This window comes from Neofelis nebulosa, chromosome 12 (assembly GCF_028018385.1).
Source record: "Neofelis nebulosa isolate mNeoNeb1 chromosome 12, mNeoNeb1.pri, whole genome shotgun sequence".
Classification (NCBI taxonomy): domain Eukaryota; kingdom Metazoa; phylum Chordata; class Mammalia; order Carnivora; family Felidae; genus Neofelis; species Neofelis nebulosa.
The window spans coordinates 18,581,718-18,604,562 of NC_080793.1; the positions used below are offsets into that span (position 1 = coordinate 18,581,718).

The 22,845-nt window shown below is 42.6% G+C and overlaps 1 protein-coding gene across 4 annotated transcripts in view; it reads left to right on the top strand.

Moving 5' to 3' along the window:
- ASTN2 (astrotactin 2) overlaps positions 1-22,845 on the top strand; it is an 885,184-nt gene that overhangs the window by 851,983 nt on the left and 10,356 nt on the right. For all 4 annotated transcript variants that reach the window (XM_058694362.1, XM_058694365.1, XM_058694363.1 and 1 more), the window contains 2 exons: positions 17,152-17,252; positions 19,198-19,381. In XM_058694362.1, coding sequence (XP_058550345.1) covers positions 17,152-17,252; positions 19,198-19,381 — 285 coding nt within the window. The remainder of the gene's footprint in view (positions 1-17,151; positions 17,253-19,197; positions 19,382-22,845) is intronic.

The window sequence follows — 22,845 nt, forward strand, 5'->3', positions numbered from 1 at the left end:
TCTAGCTCTATTTTTTTTTAAATTTTTTTTAATGTTTATTTTTGAGAGTGAGAGCATGAGCAGGGAAGGGACAGAGAGAGGGAGACATGAATCCAAAGCAGGCTCCTGAGCTGTCAGCACAGAGCCTGAAGCAGGGCTCGAACCCACAGACCATGAGATCAGGACCTGAGCCTCAGTTGGACGCTTAACCCACTGAGCCACCCAGGCACCCCTAAACATTATTTGGTTTTATTCTGAAAGATACATCAGGGGTTTGGGATTAAAAGTACAATATTGAGATTCAAGTAACTAAAAAAAAATTTTTAATGTTTATTTATTTTTGAGAGACAGAGCATGAGCAGGGAAGGGACAGAGAGAGGGAGACACGAATCTGAAGCAGGCTCCGGGCTCCGAGCTGCTAGCACAGAGCCCAAAGCAGGACTCAAACCCACAGACCACAAGATCATGACCTGAGCTGAAGTTGAACGCTTAACTGACTGAGCCACCCAGGCGCCCCAATGAGCTACCTAAACTTTTGGCACTAGGGATATATCAGTGACTGTAACAGACTCCATTCTTGTTTTTGTGAATTTTATATCCAAGCAGGAGTGACAAACTCGGTAAATATAACAAACAAGGAAATTATATATTAGAAGTTCATAAATATTATGAAGAAAAAAATAGAGCCAGCTGAATGGTATTCTAATATACTTCTAACACAGAGCCTGCTTGGGATTCTCTCTCCCTCTCTCTCTGCCTCTCCCCGACTCGCACCCCTGTTACACTCTCTCTCTCTCTGTCTCTCAAAATAAGTAAATAAATGTTTATTTTTTTAAAAAAGGTTTCATTGAAGGTCCCCTGTTTCCCCTTTAAGTAACGCTTTCTGCTTATATGAGCAAATATGGGACAGAGGCTGAGGCAGAAGGTGCTTTCTCAAACTCAGAGGTCAGAAAGCTACAGATATTGAAGATCCGATCCTGGCCATGGCCACCTTTATGGACACAGGATTCTTGTAGAGTGACACCATTGGCTTTGTTTGTTTATAGAGCTTTATTATTTTTTTGAGATCTAAATCACATACCATGTAATTCACCCTTGTAAAGTATGCAGTTCAGTGAATTTTACAATGTTTAGAAAGTTGTACGATTATCACAACTAATTCCAGAACATTTTAATCATCTGAAAAAGAAACTCCATATCCATTAGCAGTCACTCCTGTTGTCTCCGCGTCCCTGTCCTGACTACCACTAATCTACTTTCTGTGTCTAGGAATTTGCCTATTGGGAACACTTCATGGAAATGGAATCACACAACATATGGCCTGTCTGAATTCTTTCACCCGGCATAATGTTCTCAAGGTTCAGTGATACTGTAGCATGAATAAGGAATTCATTCCTTTTTATGGTTGAATAATATTCAGTTGTATGGATATTTTGTTTATTCATCAGTTGATGGACATTTGAGTTGTTTTCTACTTTTTGGCTGTTAATGCAGCTATGAAAATTTGTGTACACTTTTTTCTTAATGGACATATGTTTTCAGTTCTCTTGGGTATATACCTAGGAATAGAATTTCTAGGTCATGTTAACTCTATGTTTAACTTTGAGAGGAGAGGGGCACCTGGGTGGCTCAGTCGGTTGGGCGTCCGACTTCGGCTCAGGTCATGATCTCATGGTCTGTGAGTTCGAGCCCCGTGTCGGGCTCTGTGCTGACAACTCAGAGCCTGGAGCCTGCTTTGGATTCTGTGTCTCCCTCTCTCTCTGCCCCTCCCCTGCTCATGCTCTGTCTTTCTCTATCTCTCGCTCATGCTCTGTCTCTATCTCTCAGTAATGAATAAACATTAATTTTTTTTCTTTTTTAACTTTGAGAGGAACTGCCAAGCTGTTTGCCAGGATGGCTGCACCATTTTACATTCCCATCAACAATATATGAGAGTTCCAACTTCTTCCATCTTTGCCAGCACTTATTTCTTGTGTTTTGTTTTTGTTTTTTGGGTTTTTTTTTTGGTTATAGCCATCTTAATGGGTAAGAGGTGGTGTCCCATTATGCTTTTGATTTTCATTCCCTGCTGACTCATGATGTGAACATATTTTCATGTGTTTATTAGCTGTGTATCTTCTCTGAGAAATATCTATTCAAATCTTTTGTCCATTTTTATACTGTGCTATTTATCTCTCCGTTGTTGAGTTGCAATACTTCTTTATATATTCTGAATATTAGTCTTGTACCAGATACATGGTTTACAAATATTTTCCCATGTTTTGTGGGTTGTGTTTTTGTTTTCTTAATATCGTCCTTTGTAACACAAAAGTTTTTAACTTTCGTGAAGTCTAACTTCTCTTATGTTTTTTTTTCTTTTAGTTGTGCCTTTGGGGTCATAGCTAAGAAATCATCATCTTATCTAAGCTCATGAAGATCTAGGTTTTTTTCTAAGAGTTTTTTTAGTTTTTGCTTTTATGTTTGTGTCTTTGATCCATTTTGAGGTAATTGTTTTATATGGTGTGAGATAGGGGTCCAATTTCATTTTCTTGCATATCGCTATCCAATTGTCCCAGCATCATTTACTGGAGAGACTATTGTTAAAGAGACTATTCTTTTGCTCTTGTTGAAAATCAATTGACCATAAATGTATGCATTTATTTCTGGACTCTCAATTTTACTCCATTGATCTATGTCTATTTTTATACTAGTATCAGACAGTCTTGATTACTGCAATGTTGTGGTAAATTTTGAAATCAGGTTATGGGAGTCTTCCAACTTTTTTTTTTCGGGATTATTTTGGCTCTTCTGGGTACCATATGAATTTTAGGAGTAGCTGGTCATTTTCTGCAAAAAATCAGCTGGGATTTTAATGGAGTTGTGTTGAATCTACAAATAAATTTGGGAGTATTTCCGTATTAATAACATTAAATCTTCCACTCCATGAGCACAAGCTGTCTTTCCATTTATTTAAGTCTTTAATTTCTTTCTGTGTTTTATGGTTTTCAGTGTATAAGTCATGCATGCCTTTTGTTTAATTTATTCCTAAGTGGGTTTTTTTTTTTGTTGCTACTAGAAATGGGATTATTTCTTAATTTCATTTTCTGATTGTTCACTGCTAGCATAAAAAATACAATTGGACTTTTGTATATTTATCTTACCTGTAACCTTACCGAATTTGTTTTCTTTCTTTTTAAGATCTGGTGTGTGTGTGTGTGTGTGTGTGTGTCTGTGTGTGTCTGTGTATGTGTATATTCCTTTGTTTTTCTATATACAAGATTATGTCATCTACAAATAGAGATAGTTTTATTTTTTTAAGTTTATTTATTCATGTTGAGTGAGGGGGTGGACAGAGAGACAGAATCCCAAGTAGGCTCCATGCTGTCAGCTCAGAGCCCCAACATGAGGCTCGATCTCACAAACCTCACAAACCTCAGCCAAAATCAAGAGTCAGATGCTTAACGACTGAACCACCCAGGCACCCCAATAAAGATAGTTTTATACTTTACTATCTGGATGATTTTTTTTTCTTCTTCTTCCCTAAATACCCTGTCGATAACTCTAAGTATAGTGCTGAATAGCAATAGTGAAAGTCGGTCTCCTTGTCTTTTCTAGGCCATAGGGGGAGGTTTTCAGTCTTTACCATGAAGTATGATGTTAGCTGTGAGCTTTCCACAGATGCCCTTTATCAGGTTGTGGTGGTTTTCTTCTATTCATAGTTCAAGTGTTTTTATCATGAGGGGATGTTGAGTTTTATGAAAGCTTTTTCTGTGTCTATTGAGTTGATTGTATAATTTTTGTCCTTTATTAATAGGATGTGTAATATTAGTTAATTGTCATATGCTGAATCAGTCATGCTTTCATGGGATAAATCCCACTTGGTCATGATGTATAATCATTTTTACATGTTACTGGATTTGTTTAGGATTTTGTTGTATCTATATTTATAAGGGATATTGGACTGTAGTTTTCTTTCTTTGATGACTTTTCTGGTTTTGGTATCAGAATAATATTGGCTTCATATAATTAGTTGGCAGTGTTCCCTCCTCTTTTATATTTTTGGAAGAGTTTATGTAGGATTCGTGTTGATTGCTATTAAAATTTGGTGGAATTCACCAGTGAAAACATCTAATGACCCGTTGTTTTATAGGAAAAGAAAGCAAAATCCATGAGGAAGGACTTCACCCACAGTCATAGTGCTGATTAGGGCAAAGCCAGGGAAGCCCAGGGTTCAGACCTCCCTCAGTTTGTAGCTCACTGCATGCATAGTCTCTAATTCTCATAGTATTAAAAGCAGATATTGTTAAAAAGATGTGGTACGTGTGTGTGTGTCTGCACGCACACACACACACACATACAATGGACTATTACTCAGCCATAAAAAGAGTGAAATCTTGGCCTTTGCAAAAAAATACTAAATTAGACAAACCAAAAACCAGACTCTTAACTGTAGAGAACAAACTCATGGTTACCAAAAGGGAGTTGATGGGGCATGGGTGAAATAGGTGAAGGGGATTAAAGGTACAATCTTGATAAGCACCGAGTAATGTATAGAATTGTTGAATCACTGTATCATACTCCTGAAATTAATATAACACTGTATGGTAACTAGACTGGACTTGAAATTTTTGAGCTAAGTAAACTGCAGTTGATTAACAAGAGTGATCAATTATATGAAAAAGCAAAAAAGCAGGTATTATTTATCTGTTTTTATTATCATATTTTCAATTATCGAAGTATAGTTAACATACAGTGTTACATTAATTCAGGTGTACAACATTGTAATTGAGTAATTCTGTACATTACTCTGTGCTCACCATGGTAAGTGTAGTCACTGACTGTCACCATACAACATTATTACAATATTATTGTCTATATGTCCTATGCTGTACTTTTCATCTCCATCACTTATTTATTTTATAACTAGAACTTTGTTCTTCTTAATTCTGTTCACTTTTTTTGCCCATCCCCCCCAACCTCTCCCACATGGCAACTACCAAGTTGTTCTCTGTACTTATAAGTCTGTTTCTGTTTGTTTGTCCATTCATTTTGTTTTTGCCTTTCTCTGTCCGACTTATTTTGCTTATTAGCATAGTACCCTCTAGGTTCATCCGTGTTGTCACAAATGGCAAGATTTCATTCTTTTTTATATCTGAATAATATTCCATTGTGTATATGTACCGTATCTTTATCCATCTGTTATCAAAGGACACTCAGGTTGCTTCCAGTCTTGGCTATTGTAAATAGTACAGTACACATAGGGGTGCATATATCTCTTAAAATTAGTGTTTTAGAGCACCTGGGTGGCTCAGTTGGTTAAGCATCTGACTTTTGATTTCAGGTTGTGATCCCAAGGTCATGGGATCAAGCCCCATGTTGGGCGTGGTGCTGAGTATAGAGCCTGCTTGGGTTTCTCTCTCTCTCCCTCTGCCTCTCTCCCCAACTTGTGTGCTCTCTCTCTCTAAAAAAAATAGTGTTTTAATTTTCCTTGGGTATATACTCAGAAGTGCAGTTACTGGATCATATGATAGTTCCATTTTTAATTTTTTGAGGCCCCTCATACTGTTTCCCATAGTGGCTGTACCAGTTTGCCTTCCCACCAGCAGTGCATGACGCTTCCCCTTTCTCCACATCCTCATCAACACTTGTTATTTCTTGTCTTTTTGATACTAGCCATTCTGACAGGTGTGAGGTGATAGTTCATTGTGGTTTTGATTTACATTTCTTTGATGATGGGTGATGTTGAGCATCTTTTCATATGTCTGCTAGCCATGTGTATATCTTCTTTGAAAAAATGTCTATTCAGGTCCTCTGTCCATTTTTTTAATCTGATTTTTTTCTTGGTGTTGAGTTGTTTGAGTTCTTGATATTTTGGATATTAACCTCTTATTGAATGTATCATTTGCAAATATATTATCCCATTCAGTAAATTGCCTTTTCATTTTGTTGATGGTGCTTTTTTAACTGCAAAACTTTTCAGTTTGATGTAATCCCAATTATTTATTTTTGCTTTAATTTCCCTTTCCTGGGGAAGGAAAGGGAAACTGAGGCTCAGAGGCATGATGTGATTTGTCCATACACCCAGTGGCTGAGCTGGAGTTCTAACTAAACATTATGAAAAACAGTGGCCTTGTTGCCATGATACCCTCCAGGAGAATTGCCTTTGCCCAGGGTTTTGATTTCAGGAATCAATGTTTCCACTTTATCCCCCCATTTGAGTGTTATAAAGAAGCAAGACAAGCAAGATGATATTTACAGTGCCAAGCACTATTCTAGGTGTTTTTCATGTTATTTTGTTCTTAAAACAATCTTGTGAGGGGCGCCTGGGTGGCGCAGTCGGTTAAGCGTCCGACTTCAGCCAGGTCACGATCTCGCGGTCCGTGAGTTCGAGCCCCGCGTCAGGCTCTGGGCTGATGGCTCGGAGCCTGGAGCCTGTTTCCGATTCTGTGTCTCCCTCTCTCTCTGCCCCTCCCCCGTTCATGCTCTGTCTCTCTCTGTCCCAAAAATAAATAAAAAAAAAAAAAAAACGTTGAAAAAAAAAATTTAAAAAAAAAAAAAAAAAAAAAAAAACAATCTTGTGAGACAGATACTATTAACTCCACTCTTTACATTTATGGAAACCAAGGATGTCAAAGAAAACAGGAATAGGAAATGGACAGCCATGGTACAAATTCAGTCCTTCAGACTCCCAAGTGCAGGGCTTGGCCCTTCTTCCCACACCCATTCCTCCACCTGTGGGAAAACACTGCTCACACATCAGGTGGAAACTGAGCTCAACTTGAGGTAGCTAAGAACCATCCTGCCTGTAGTGTTGCCTGACTTAATGCCCAAGGATAATTCCAAGTTGGGGACCTCTGCTTGGCCTCCTCTCCTCTGAGCTTGACTTGGGCCAAATGCAATTTTACAAGGCAATAAGGAAGAAGAGGAAGACTTCAGGGTCAGACATAGGAAGAGGGGTAATGCCAGGGTTGAAAAGGGATGATGGGCGATGATGGTGTTGCTGTACTAAGAGCGCTTCCTTGTCAAAAGTTGGGAACATGGAGTTCATCCTCCTAATCAGCTCTAACCTCCTCCAAACTGTGACTCAAGGTCCATTTGGGACCAATGAATAGTTACTAATTCTATCTGTTTGGAAATGGCACTGAACTTTCAGTTGGGAGACCTATGTTGGGGCCTAGCTGAACTATCTGTGCAGCCTTGGAAAAGTCAATTCAAATTTCCATGGCTCATTTGCCTCCTTGTAAAGTGGATTTAATAATATGTACCCCTTAGGCAGTTTTAAAGAGAACAGAAGACAACTGTGTAAAAGCCCCCAGCACGGTGCTCCGATACAGAGTGAGTGCCCAGGAAGTGTGTGTGGGGTCTCTAAGGCACTTTCACATCCATAATGAACATTTGGCCCTCACAGCATCCCTGTGGGGTTTGATATCAATGGTATCTGAACTACAGAGAAGTTAAATAATCTGGCCAAACTTCCATAGCTAGTTAAAGACAAGGTTAAACCTTCAAATCATGCCCTCTGTCTCAATGCTACATACTTCTAAGCTATACTTTTCTGCAAAAAATTCCTATAACTGTAGTCACTTAAAAATTATTGTCTATACCTGGGTGTGTTAGAAAGACTATCCAGTTTATAATAAATATATAATAAAAAGGCCACAATTTGCTTTAAAGATCCCAGGAATACAAATTTAAATGGAATCATGGAATAATAAGGCATCCATTCCTTGATTTGAAACCATAAAATTAGTCTGTGTCTGCTTTGACCTAAAACAACCTATTAAAAGATGAACATCCTTGGTGCCCTTTGGTGGCCCAGTCGGCTGAGCATCTGACTCCTGATTTCGGCCCAGGTCATGATCTCATGATTTATGAGATTGAGCCCCACATTGGGCTCTACGCTGATATCATGGAGCCTGTTTGGAATTCTCTATCTCTCTGTCTCTGTCTCTCTCTCTGCACCCCTCTTGTGTGTGTGCTCACTCTCTAAATAAATAAGCATAAATAAATAAACAAGCAAGCAAACAAAAAAGATGAACATCCTCCAACTGAGACCAGTGGTCAGTCTAGCTGTGTGTTACCATATAGTCTACTCCCTGGAAAAAGAGAAGGAAGAGAGAAGAAGGTCGAGAAAGGGAAGGGAGTGACAAGAAGAAAAGGAAAGGGAAACAAGAACAGCCTTGAAAGCTAAGTGCCAACCTGAATCTTTCTTTCAAGAAGGGTCAAGTTATACTTGATAGGTAAATGAATGAGCTCAAATGGACCTTTCACCTAGTTTTTGTATGTTAAAATCCTTTGGCTGTTTCAGTCCTCTAAGGCTTTCAGGGTGGGGGGTATAAAGATTGTCCCCTTATAGGGGTTTTTTAAGGTGGATTTGTTTTTGTTTTTGTTTTTTGTTTGTTTTTTGGTTTTTGGTTTTTTTGGTAGGAGAAAACAAGATTGTCGTAGGTGGTTGACATTCCCGATAGGTTGCAGCTGACAGGGGATCCGGGCAGTCCTTGAATGCCTATCCCAGGCTTTAGTCCATTGTTTTAAAGAAGGAAAAAAGAACACATCTGAAGGAAATGGAAGGACAGGAATAAATTTTTATTGAAGTGCTCCTAGTACTGCATCCCATTTCTTCACTCAACCATGTCGCTGCTCTTCTGTGAGCTCCTGGAAGGCAAGGACCACACTCGTCTTCTCCCCAACTGTTTTTCCCCTGCTTCGAGGAGTGCCGGGCACCTAGCAGGTGTTCCACTGGCCTCCCAATCAGGCCTCAGACTGAGTTGCTCTGAAAGTAGAAACCAGGATCAGTGTCCTTAATACCATGACAGTCTCTCCGTGCCGGGCACTATAACCAAATATTTATGTTGGCAGAAAACACAAGTTGCCAGCCCAAGTTGGGATATAAAAAGATTGGTTTTCAGTGCTGGGGAGTAGGTGGGCTGCATGTGGAACAGAGCAGGGAACCATAACAGCCCCTGGCTGTTCATTCTCAAGCCTTGCTTTGATACTCCTGGACTGATGAACAGAGAGATTTTGCCTGATGGCCAGCACCCAGCTGGGGAAAACTTTGGACATCTGAATTCTGGCGCTGGTTCACACCGTCCTGCCCAATCCCCTCATTTCGCAGGCTGGGAAACTGAGAACAAAGCACAATAGAACTTGCCCAAGGCCATGTTGCTTATTCAGTGTCTGAACCCAAACTGGAGTCCAGATCTTCAGCAAGCAGTTGTGACATTAGACTTGGGGTCAGAAGAGCTGTGTGACCCTGGACGAGTCATCTGGACTCACTGAGTCTGTCTGTAAGACAGGAATGATTTCTAACCCTGGCATCAAATGAAATAATGTACACAAAATGATTTTGCGTGAAGTGCTTTGTGTTAAGTTCTGTGTCAAAACTCTGGATCAGGGGTCAGCAAACTTTTCTCTAGAAGTCCAGATAGTAAACATTTTAGGCTTTGTGGGTCACATGGTCTCTGTTGCAATTACTCAGCTCTGCCTTATTTACAGAAACCTGTGGCAGACCAGATTTGGCCCATGTGCCATGGTTTGCTGACCCTTGCTGTAGATGCTTGGAAGTTGTTAGAGTTACTGTTGATGATGATGTCATAAATGACCCCAAAATTTAGTGGCTTAAAACAACTTATTTGATTATGCTAATGGATTCTGTGGGTCAGGCACCAAGACAGTGCACAGCACAATCAGCTGTCTTTGCTTCATGAAGTCTGGAGCCTCAGCTGCAGGGATGAATGACCTGACCACTTGGGCTGGAATTACCTGAAGGTTCTTTTGCTCATTTGGGCTGGGATGACGTGAACACCAGGACTGCTCACTTCAGCCTCTCCCTCCCTGTGTCCTGGCTTCCTCGCTCCAGGGTGGCCTGAGGGTGGTTGGATGTCTTGCATGGAGGCTCAGGGCTTCGACTGAGTTTCAGTGAGCTTGGTAGAAGTTTCATAGCCTTTTATGACCCAGACTCAAAAGTCATACAGCAAGTATCCCTTCTGCTGTGTTCTAGTCGACACATTCCTGAACCCACCAAAATTCAAGGTGAAGGGCCATCGAACCCCCATGTCTCAATGAGAGAAATGTTAAAGAACTGGGGAGGGGGGGCTCACTTTTTAAAATCATTCTAGCAGAGACTAATAATTTAAACACACACCCCGAATAGTGGTGAATGCTTACTTAGCACTTAACCCTGTGCCAGGCAGTGTATTGAGTACTTTATTCCTCTAACATCCCTTTGAAGGAGGTAATGTGATCATCCACACTTTAAAGACAAGACACACTAAAGAACAGAGAGGTTAATTAACTTGCTGAAGGTCAAAAAATGTAGGTTGTGCAACCAACATTTGAACTCAGGTAGTCAGGCTCCAAAATCGGTTCCAACCGTGGCACTTCATTGTGATCATGAAAATGAGAGTGCTCATTCTATCACTAGAGCAGAACTGGATTAAGAACCTGAGTCTTTGGGCTGCCCAGCGTCCAGGTAGTTCTCCTGACAACAATCAATTAAAAGCATTTTGCTCACCTACTCCGGGTCCAGACCGTTCTGTGCCTTTTGAGTAGTGTAAGGAAAGACGTCTGACACTCAGTTTCACTCATAAGAGACCTAAAATATGGGTGAGGAGATTGAATTCTGATTTAATTCTCACAATGCTGTGAGATGGAACCTTTGTCCCATTTTGCAGGTAAGGAAACCAAGGCCCAATGGTTAAGTCATTACTTGCCAGGTAGCTGACAGAGTCCAGCCAGATTCAAAACCAGAGCGGCTTAATATGAGTCCCATGCTCTTTGCTATAGACTGCAATGGAGTAGGATCTGGAATGAATAATACCAGTTCTTTCAGAGGAAAAAACAATCATGAGTCCCTAGTATATCAGATCTAGCCTGTCCTTAGAGGTGGTCTTGGTTTAGTTCCCTCACTGCAGAGGCAGGAGACTGAGATCCAGAGATGGGTAGTCAAGTGTCCCTGGCCATCCAGCTGTTTGGACCCAGAGCCAAAGCTGGGACTCTGTTTTTCCCACCACCCTGACTGCCACATTGTGCTGGGAATGGCGGGGAGGGGAGTGATGGTAGACTGGGTGTGTGTTTGTTGGGGCGGGGAAGGGGGGGGGGGTTTAAACTAACGGGAAGTTGTTTGCCAAAGCTGCGTGGGGGGAAGGAGCATTTTACAAGACCAGGGCCTCTGGCCTGGAAACATCTGTTTCCCTTCAAATCAGCGAGGAGACTTTTGCCTCCCCAGAATGCCTAAATCATGTGGCGGCTGGGGAAGAGCAGGCGTTGGCCTGGAGACTTCAAACGCATTCTCCCGTACTCTCGGGGACCTGGTCCTGATGTGGGCCTCTGGGGCTCTATCCCTGCTCTTACCCCCTGTCAGATCCGTGAGAAGCTCTCACCGCCAATTAACTTCTCGGTTTCATTCTCTCACCCCTGCTGTGAGGGGGTCTGGGGGTCTTGGATGGGACCAACAACAGCTTCCTCTCCACCCAATTTCCTCTGATTTCTACTAGGACAGCTCGCTCTGGATGCTGGAAGGAGGGGGAGGGGAGGGGTCAGAGCCTTGAGCACCGTCAAAATAACAATATTATTGATAATAATGCCCACAGCTCACTCTCCCTGAATGTTAGCACATGCCAGGCATCATGGTAAGCACTTACTCACATCTCATTTTATGCTACCACTACTGTATACAGTAGGTTTTAATATCCTGATTCCTATTTTACAGGTGAGTAAATTGACACAAGTCCTTACACAGGCAATAAATAGGGAGCCCCAATTTAAAACCAAACTGCCTGATTCCAAGCTCTTAGCCATTCTGTCATCTCATCTCTTATGATGGCCTTTCAACCTAGTCACCTTTCGTTCATTTTACAAATGGGGAAGCTGATTTCCAGACAGGGGAACTACTTCATAGTTGATTGAGTCATTCGTTCAGTCTGCCATTCAGTCTGGAAAGTACTTGCTCAGCATCACGTGATTTAGGTGTCTGAGCACCCGGTGTAGGTGGGTGGATGGAGATGGGCAGAGCAATATTCTGGTCCTGAAGATGTCATGGGGACAAGAGAGAAGTGTACGAGCACTTGACATAGTAATGCGGCATGTGCTATACTAGGGCACTATTCACCACATGGAGAAAGGTTTACTGGAGGGGATGAGGTTTGACTGATGCTCCAAGGACAAGGTGGAAAGGAAGGGTTGAGTGGAGAAGGGGAAGGACGATCCAGACAGAGGGTGTAGCATGTGCAAAGGCAAAGAGGTAGAATCCATGTTCTGGAACCATTAGCAGTTGGATAAGGTTCTACTATGAAACAGAATAGTAGGCAAAGACTGGTAAACAAGGCTGGAGGTGTGGCCAGAGTTTATTTGAAGTTCAATGATCCAGTACTGTCAAATGAATAAAGGTCAAGGAGCCACCCTGGGAGCCTGTGGTAAGGATTTTGGACTTTTTCCTGAGGGTGATAAGGAAATTGAAAAATACTTTGCCTTTGAGTAGTCAATCCCAAGGCACTTCCCCCACATTGAAATCACAATTCACTGACACCATATTGCTTTAGACAGCCAAGATCTCACAGGCCACAGTGTGTGGAAAACCTGGGACATGAACTCTGTTTGTTTGTTTTCTTGCTTGTTTTAATATAAGTATACTTGACACACTATATCACATTAGTTTTAGGTGCACAACATAATGATTCGACAACTCTCTACATTACCCTGTGTCCACCACAGGTGTAACTACCATCTGTCACCATGCAAAGCTCTTATAACACCATTGACTCTATTCCCTGTGCTGTACCGTTTGTCCCCATGACTTACTCATAACTGGAAGGCTGTACCTCCCACTTCCCTTCACCCATTTTGCTCATCCCCTTACAGCCCACTCCTCTGACAACCACCACTTTGTTCTCTGTATTTATGGTATTTCTGTCTGTTTTGTTTTGTTTGTTTCAGGCACCTTGGCCAGTGTTCTTTCCCCTAAACCAAAGTGGGAGGAAGGAACAGCACGGGTTGGAGTCTGGAGCTTCAGGTTCCTAAACAGCTCATCCCACTTCATCCTTGGAGCCCCCTCTTTTGTAATAAAAGTATCCCAAAGGTGCAATTGGACCTAAGTCAGCCAGTTATACCAGAAGCAGTCTAGTGTATAGAAGGCACACTGGGGGAGGTGTCAGAAAAGCCAGTGTCTACTCTGAACTAACTGGCAGTGGGTCCTTACGTAAGAATCTTTCCTCTCTGGGCCTCCGTTTCTCCACCTGTAAATAAGTATATGGAGTTTGGGGATGGCTCGGGAGTTCTAGTTCAAACTGTCAGTGAATCTCAGCCTGCTTCAGTGGGCAAAGAGAAGATGAAAGAACTGAGTAGGTGGTGGTGGGCACCCTTCCGGATCCCCTGAGAAACACAGAGGTCTCACCTGTGCCTTCTCTCAGTCTCTCTTTCTCTCCCTGCTTTTCACTCTACTCTATGGGTGTGTCTGTGTGTCTGTTTCTCGGTCTCTTTCTCTTTCTTTCTCTCCTTTCTCCCCACCGTTCTCCACATCAGGGGCCGCCACTTTCTTCCTCTCACAAAGAGCCCCTCCAAGCCCTGCCTGGTCCCCTAACAGCTTTCAGATGTGTCTCTGGAACAGTTCTACAATTACAGCTGAGACAGGCAGAGAAAGTGCTTGGCCTTGTGACTTTTGACCCAGGCCTGTGAGGTTGACATCTTCCTCTTTCTCCACCCCTCCACCCCCCACTGGCAGGGTGGCCTGAGGCTTCCTCCATCCTGAGGCCTCCACTGACATGTTTGGTTACCCTAATAACACAAATAGAAGCTACCTTTTAGGAGCAAAGACTGAGCCAGGCCTGCTGCATCATTGTATCATTGAGTCTTGATCTCAAACTTGTGAGAGATAGAGAATTTCACCAGAGAATACTCAGCCAACAATTGGGGAAAACAAGGATTCCACCCAGGTTTTTGTAACTTAAAAATGTAAGACTGCTTCTTCCCCACCATGCTGTTATTCATGCTGCTTGGCTAAGCAGAGAGGTGACCCTGGACCCTCTTGGTGGAGGAAATATATTGCAGAAATACCATGGAAACATAAGTGGCTAATGGGAAAGCAGTGTTTAAAATTTTATTCCAACTCCTCATGTTTTGAGGCTAATTCACATATTCCATTCACTATGCCCTTCTGTGTTTCCCTCAGTTGGAATGAATCTCCTCTTCCCCAAGAAAGCATTTTTTAAAGTTATACTCTTGCACAAATAAGTGCTCTTTACATGGTCTTTATGAAAATCTGCAGCAGGGCTCCTGGGTGGCTGAGTGGGTTAAGCGTCCAACTCTTGATTTCAGCTCAGGTCATGATCTCACAGTTGTAAGATCCGGCTCCGCACTGGGTGTGGAGCCTGCTTAAGATTCTCTCTCTCCCTCGGCCCCTCCCCCCTCAAAAAAATCTGCAGCTTACAAGCCACCTCTCATGTATCACTCTATGTAATATTTGAGATAATCATACATTATCTCTACAATTATCCCCATTTTGTTGTAGAAAATGTAGAAACTGAAATTAAGGAATTATATGTGGGGGGCACCTGGCTAGCTCAGTTGGTTAAGTATCTGACTTGGTTTCAGCTCAGGTCATAATCTCATGGTTTGTGAGTTCAAGCCCCACATCGGACTCTATGCTGACAGTGCAGAGCCTATTTGGGATTTTCTCTTGATCTCTCTGTACCCCAATGTTTATAGCAGCACTTTCAACAATAGCCAAAATATAGAAAGAGCCTAAATGTCCATCAACTGATGAATGGATAAAGAAATTGTGGTTTATATACACAATGGAATACTACTTGGCAATGAGAAAGAATGAAATATGGCCATTTGTAGCAACGTGAAGATGTGGTTTATATATACAATGGAATACTACTTGGCAATGAGAAAGAATGAAATCTGGCCATTTGTAGCAACGTGGATGGAACTGGAGAGTGTTATGCTATGTGAAATAAGTCATACAGAGAAAGACAAGATACCATATGTTTTCATTCTTATGTGGATCCTGAGAAACTTAACAGAAGACCATGGGGGAGGGGAAGGGGAAAAAAAGTTAGGGAGAGAGCCAAACCATAAGAGACTCTTAAAAACTGAGAATAAACTGAGGGTTGATGGGGGTGGGAGGGAGGGGAGGGTGGGTGACGGGCATGGAGGAGGGCACCTGTTGGGGATGAGCACTGGGTGTTGTATGGAAATCAATTTGGCAACAAATTTCATATTAAAAAAATAGTAATTATCAAATTAATTAATTAATTAAGCAAACTAACTAAAAGAAAAAAAGATGTGGTATGCTCAGGTTCATTTATTTACTCAAATATTTACTGGGTGCCTATCATATATACCCAGTACTGTTAAATGCCAGGGATATCGTTGTACTCAAACCGACATATACACCCTCTGGGAGCTACAGGCTAGGGTTTGGATCCTGCCTCTGCCACTTTCTAGATGGGTTGTTGTGTGGGTAGTAACTGCTTACACAGTGGTACCCAATACTGTCCTTACCTTCCTACTTTGCCACTTGCTTATTCTCGTATCCTGGAGTTTCCTTGTGATCTTCCTTCTAACTCCTCTGCAAGGCTTCTCAATCATTACTCACCTCAAGTAGCACTTAACATTTTATGTTCATCCACACTGACCCACGAAGTGGGCAGTGGCCTCCTTAACAGAGATGCGTGATACAGAGAGATGAAGTGAGCACAGAGAAGGGAAGTGACTTGACCAAGGTCACAGAGCAAGGAAGTAGAGTGGAATGTGAACCCAAACCTGGCCATCTCCAGGACCAGGCTCTTCCCTCTGTCACCACTGCTTGTCTCTTTTATTTTTTTAATTTTGTTTTCATGTTTATTTATTTATTTTTAGAGAGAGAGAGAGAGAGAGAGAGAGATAACATGAGCAGGAGAAGGGCAGGGAGAGAAGAAGAGCGAGAACCCCAAGCAGGCTCCATGCTGCCAGTGCAGAGCCAGATGCAGGGCTTGATCTCATCTTTATCTGAGCTGTGACCATGAGTCTGACGTTTAACCCACTGAGCCACCCAGGCACCCACCACTGTTTCTCTTGACCTAAATAGTACTGGATGTAGTAAGATGTAGAACTGAGCTCCACTCATGATGCGGAGATACAACAGGAGGAGAGAGAGAATGCCCACATCACAGTGCTGTTGTTCTTATACCAAAGGCAGAAGCCCAAATCCCCAGAAAGCAGATGAATAGATTAGGTTCTTTTTGAAGATGGGGCCCAAATACCCCATGTTTAGGCCTCTTAAGACTTATGTTTTAGGTATTGGCCCACACTTCCTTACCTTTGCCAGCACTCCGAGCCAGCTAATGAAAGATAGAAGGTAGAGTTAGATTAGGCAGTGTGGGTAAGAACATAATCTTTGTTTTGATTTTGCTTTTTAGAGAGAGAAAGTGAGAAAGAGGGAAAGATGGGAGAGAGAGAGGGAGAGAGAGAATCTTAAGCAGGCTTCACCCTCAGTGTGGAGCCTGATGTGGGGCTTGATCCCAGGACCCTGAGATCACAACCTAAGACAAAATCAAGAGTTGGACGCTCAACCGACTGGGCCATGCAGGTGTCCCAAGAATATAATCTTTGGATTCAGGCAGACCTAAGTTGTTGTCCCCTGTTGCTACTTACTTAATATGTAATAGGACAATTACTTGACCTCTTTGGGACCAATGTCCTTATTGATAAAACACAGCCATAATACCTAGCTTAGGTAGTGTCTGAATAAAATGACTGCTAGCACATTGTTAATGCTCAGTAAGTGTTTGTTCACTGCATGAATGAAAGAGCATAGATGAGTATTCTAGCCATCCAAGATACCACTACGGTTCACTTCTGAAGTCCCGGACTCAGACTGCTCTGTCTCCAAATAACTACGAGACCACAGGAAGATATAAAATCTAAGCTTCAGTTTCTTCATTGGTGAAGTTCAGGTGATAATAATCCCTGCCTTCTAGGTTTGCTTACTTGTAAAATATGAGTAAGTACAGGGTGCCCTGCAGATGATTGGTGCCCAATAAATGCTATATGGTTGCTGTTTTTTTCCCCAAATCATTTCTCTTACAGGCTAAGCCTCCCTGACTTCTATTGACCATTACCCCTGTACTATGATTTTGTGTTCCTCCTTACACCTTCCAGGGTCTTCTCTGAAGTCACAACCCAGTGCTCTGTTTTCTCGCTGTGCTACAGGTTCACTTTGTATGCCGTGGATACACGGGGGAGGCACTCGGAACTCAGCACAGTGACCTTGAGAACGGCCTGTCCACTGGTGGATGACAACAAAGCAGAAGGTAGGTGACCAATTTCTTCACTTTCCAGGTAATTCCCATATTTCCTTTAAGTTCTGTACCCAGAAGTTAACCACCACCCCTTTCCGGCCACATACACGTATTTGCACAGAAAGAAAAAAGTGAAAGGACTAAGGGGACAGGAGGAACACGGAAGTAAATTAAGTAAGGCCTAAAGGAAATTGAGATTGTCCAGCAGTATCTTAGCCAGTGGAGAGACTTGTTCCTCTTTCATAGAATTTGTCTGTGTTCTGGTTTAGAGGCAAGGGTGGTAGACAGTCAGGGCCCCATGACTGTATCCTGCCCCTTAGCCTAGGCTTTGGGAGACCAGTCACTTTTTTCCATTTCGGTCTGTGCCAGAGCTGGCGTATCAGTGACAGTAGAAGATGACTCAACCTACTATCATTAGGTCCTCATAGCACATATTCCCATCTAGCCCAGATGGGTGGCCTCAGAATGCTTAGCCTAGAGCTGAAGTCAGTGACTATCAGTGAGAGCTAGCATGCAAGATTGGACCTTTCTGCTGCTCCTGGTCCCTGAAGTTGTAAACTTCAGGCAAAACACCTAAAAAAAGTCGAACCAGTCGGTCACATCCACCACATACTTAGTTCTTCGCCAACATATAGGTATGGTTTCTAACATCAGGACTGGCCAAAGTGTAATGGTGGCTTGTGAGTCCTGGTGGTTCATTTCAGGTTGAGCAAATATTTCCTAAGAGCGCTGGTACACACGCGATGCTCTACACCTTTTAGGAGTTCACATTCTAGGGAGAGAGAGAGACAGACAGACAGACAGACATGTCTACACATGCCTGAATAATAAGCCAAATAATAAGCACTTTGTGTGGTATCAGACAAGACAAGATAGTCCTCCTATTGAAGAGCTATTGAATCTCAAAAGTGAGGGGGTTTGAGATGGTTTCCTGGTCATTTATTGTTATTGTTATTATTATTTTAAAATAACATATGCATGGGGTTAAAAAGAAAGAAAGAAAAATTAAAACCAGGGTGGAAATAATGAGAAGTAAATGCTCCTCCCATCTTAACGCAAGTTTCCAAGATTCTTCTAGAGGCAATTGCCATTAGCAATGACTTGGGGGGACGTACATAAATTTTGGTCAGAGTCTTCAAACATGAAAGAGTGGTCCTTCCGTTCAAGAGAGCAACCCATGATGACTTCAAGTTACATCAATTGAATAGGAATGACTAAAGAAATAGAAATTGCTGTGAATGGCCAGCAGAAGAGTCTGATTTTTCTTTGAAAGATTAAAAAATTTCTTTTCAATGTTTAGGTTTTTTTTGAGAGCGAGAGAGACAGACAGCACAAGTCGGGGAGGGGCAGAGAGAAAGGGAGACACAGAATCCGTACCAGGCTCCAGGCTCTGAGCTGTCAGCACAGAGCCTGATGCAGGGCTCGAACCCATGAGCTGCAAGATCATGACCTGAGCTCAAGTCGGATGCTTATCTGACAAAGCCATCCAGGTGCCCCTCTTTGAAAGATTTTTGAATGGACACCTATTAGACCTGATCATGGAGCTGTGTTGGAAATATTATAGAGGGGATGTAGAAGTAGACTGCTGAGATGAGCCCGTGACAGTTGATTTAAGCCTCTGCACTTGTTTGGAATTTTCTGTTCAATCATGGGCGCCAAATGTTTGTTGACAATGAAGCTGGCAAATTATGACCCCGTGTCGAATGCTTTACATTCACTTTTTAATTCCACCCTCCCAGCACACCTGTAGAGTAGACATCCTTATCTCCAGTTGATAGATGGGAAAACTGAGCATAACTAGCCAATGATATTCAAGGTGGACTGAAGGTCTGTCTGCCCCCAAATACCATGCATGCGAAGTCCCGCACAAATGTGCCTCCCTTGTTGCAAGGCATGTTTCCATGCTCACTTTTTCCTGCTGTCCAGTGATCTGTGCCTATATTTCTCCCCACCTCAGAGATAGCAGACAAGATCTACAATCTGTACAATGGGTACACAAGTGGAAAGGAGCAGCAGACTGCCTACAACACGCTGATGGAGGTCTCAGCCTCGATGTTGTTCCGAGTACAGCACCACTACAATTCTCACTATGAGAAGTTTGGTGACTTTGTCTGGAGGAGTGAGGACGAGCTGGGGCCCAGGTACGGACGGCTGTGTGAGTATGAGTGGAGTGGTAGATTCCTCTTACTTCTGTGTGATTTTACTGGACCTTTTTTTTTTTTTTTTCCCATAGGCTAAGAATGGGCTTTGTCAAATAAATAAGGGTATCATTCACTTTTGTCCTGTCAGGATTAGAGATGGGAAATGGGCAGGGAGAATGACAGAATCTTGGAATTTTTGTTTCTTGGACTCCTGGAATATCAGATAGGAGAGAGACATTACTATCCTTTCCATCATTCGCTTTCCTCACCCACCTTTCACCTTCAGGGTTAGAGACAGGAACCACGGACTCCTGGAGGGTTATGTGTCCTAACCAGGATGATAGAAGGGCATAGTGGCAGACTCATGGCCTCTAATCTAGGGCTCTCCCCACTCTTCCATAAGAAGCCTGAGGTTTTCTAGAATAAGTCCATTAGTGACCATTACTAAATACATTTCTTTATTCAATGTGTATTAAGCCATGACTTCTGTCATCGGCAGTGACTATGCCAGCCACTGGTGCTAGATGCCATGGGGGATTCAAACATCACAAAGGCACAGTCCCTATTTTGTGAAGCTTCATTCACAAAGTAGTATATGAAATGGTGGCTGCATTTCATGCCTTGCGCCTAACAACATTCACTTATTCGTTCACTCATCACTTACTTTTAATAGCACCTCTTACCAGTTGGTTATTGACCATGCAGTAATAAAAGGAGAGAAACTCACTGTTGGAGGTAATTAAGCATTTAAGCAATTGAAAGACTAGGAATAAGTAAAAGAGATAACAGAATAGGGTCCTTTGGGAAGGTGAGAGATAGACATCTGATCTAGGTAACCAAGTGAAGGCTTCCCAAGTGCTGAGACTAAGACCCACAGGGTGAAGAGGGTCAGACTAGAGGAAGGGGAGGAGGATTGGAGGGTGTGGGACATTGTGACTAGCCTAGGGAATGCACAGAGGAGATAATGTTACATCAGGGCAGGGTTTTCCTCAAATTTTCATCATTTGCCTGCCACTTTTATGAGTTTCGACATACCGCCATACTGTAAGCACCTATTTTGTTTTGTTTTGTATCTTAGATTCACTTCTCATTGATAATATATTTGAAAACACCATATCATTTTGTAAAGGGAAAATGGGCACCAACTACCCTTAATAGAAAATTAAATGTAGGGGTGTCTGGGTGGCTCAGTTGGTTAAGCATCTGACTTTGGCTCACATCATGATCTCGTGGCTTGTGAGTTCAAGCCCTACGTTGGGCTCGGTGCTGACAGCTCAGAGCCTGGAGCCTGCTTAGGATTCTGAGTCTCCCTCTCTCTCTGCCCCTCCCCTGCTCATGCTCTGTCTCTCTCTCTCTCTTGCTCTCTCTCAAAAAAAATAAAGATTTTTTAAAAAATTATAATAAAAAAAAGAAAATTAAATGTAAACATTTGATACAAGGGAAGAGAAAAAAGAAAAAAAAAACAAAAACAGAAAACAATGCTATTCAATCCTAGTGGAGCCTGACACTCTGAGTTTAAAAAGGAGATTAGCAAGTGTTAGAGAAGTACTAAAGACACAGTCTCAAACCAAGACTTTCTTTTTGAAAGTAATCTGGAGGAGGGGAAGAGAATGAAAAAGAGAATCTAACTGCTTTTCCCAGTGTGATTCATTGTTGTTTAATGCTGTGTCTGTGATCGTCTTGAGTACCACCTCAAACCCTTTCTCCTTCCCCAGGGGAACTCCTTCTACACTTGGTAAACACTGTGTGTAGAGGAACTGAGAGAGTTTCCCTGTAGTTGAAGCAAAGTGTGTGACAGCAGGAGTGGGAAGGGATAAGAAGGGAGAGGTCAGCAGGGGCCAGTCCTGAATGCCCTTTAAGTAGGGTTAAAGAGTTTGGATTATCTCCCCAGGGTAATGAGAAGCTTTTCAAGTGTTTTTCAGAAGGGGGTGATATTAGCTGATCTTCAGGGAAGAAAGATGCCTCTGACTTGCTGTTGGAAACATGGAGAGGGGTCAAGACAGGAGGGAGGTAGTGAGGCTCTGGAGGCCATTGTTATGATAATCCAGGGGAGACAGTGTGATGTTCTGGGGCAGGGTGGTACTGGTGGCATTGGAGAGCATCACCTGGCCTCCTGAAATACTTAGTTGGTAGCACTCTATGCTTTAGAAAGTTTTAAAATTACCTCGGTAAGCTGGGCAAAGTAGGGTATTCTCATGTTGTGGGTGATAAGGAATTAGAGGCCCTGTGAGGTCAAGTGAACTGCCCATGGTTGCACAGAGTTTTATATGGAGGCTGATTCTGCCCTGAGCTCTTACCCTGAGGCCTTATAACACTTGAAATAACCCTCCAAGGATTTGAGGCCCTCAAGGGAACAGATGAGAGCTGGAATCTCTCCCTGGAATAGACGTTATCTGCCCATTGGGTCCTGGACTATAACTTTCTCTCTTTCACATGAAAGGAAGTTTCTTTAGATAAAAGCTAAAAGAGAGTAGACAGGCAGAAGCCCAGAGCCTCAGATGAAAGCCACTGTGTGAGTCATCTGGGCTGCCATCTTGCCCACGGTCAGGGAAAGGCATCCCACTTTATTGGCCTTTCCCACAGGGCTCAGAGAGTTTGGGTGGAAGGTAAACCAGAGCTCCACTCCTGACTTTGTCTTTATGACCTTCTGGGATCCTTTATGGCCCTCAAGGACATAAATCTTCTGGAGAGGCTGCCTGGCCGCCCACAGAGGTAGGACAACCCACTTGGTAATGGGCTCTGATAACCCCCCTAACCTCCAGCCAACCGGTCACCAGTCACTGTCCACCAGCCCCCGTTGGTGTCACCCAGTTTCCTCATTCTTCAGTATTTCTAGTCTCTGGAGGGAATATGAGATTCCTTTAACATCCCACACTGGCATGTCCACAGGAACCAAGATAGCTGCATCCTAATCTATCCTGACAGTGCTAATGAACTCAGTGTACAACCTTGGGTTCTGGCTTTCTCTGGCTTTCAGTCTCCTCATCTATAAAATAATCAGGATGAACTAGGGCAGTGGTACTCCTTCTTTTAAGCAGTAGAAAATTTTTTTCTAAACAGATCTTATGTAGACCCCCATGTCTCAACTAGAATGCTACTTCCTCAGAGAATCCTCTAAGATTTCTACATATCTTCTCAGTCACATGCTCATGTTTTAATTTTCTGCATCATACCTATTAGCTTTGGTATCTTATATTGCTTATGTGTTTACTCTTGTGTTATCTCTCTTCTGTACTACTATGGCAGCTTATGTGTGTTTAGTGATTCTTTATGTCCTACTCACTCTTGTAAGTGGGTGCTAAATTTACTTGTTAAATAATTGGATAATGTGTGGCTCAGATGGTTACACAGTTGTTCTGGTAGAAACTAGAGAGGGTGGTCTGGAGCTCCACCTGCTAGGTCTCCCTTTCAGACCCCCTTTCCCCCAATCCCGAGGGACTCCTAAGTCTCTGTGAGCTATCAAA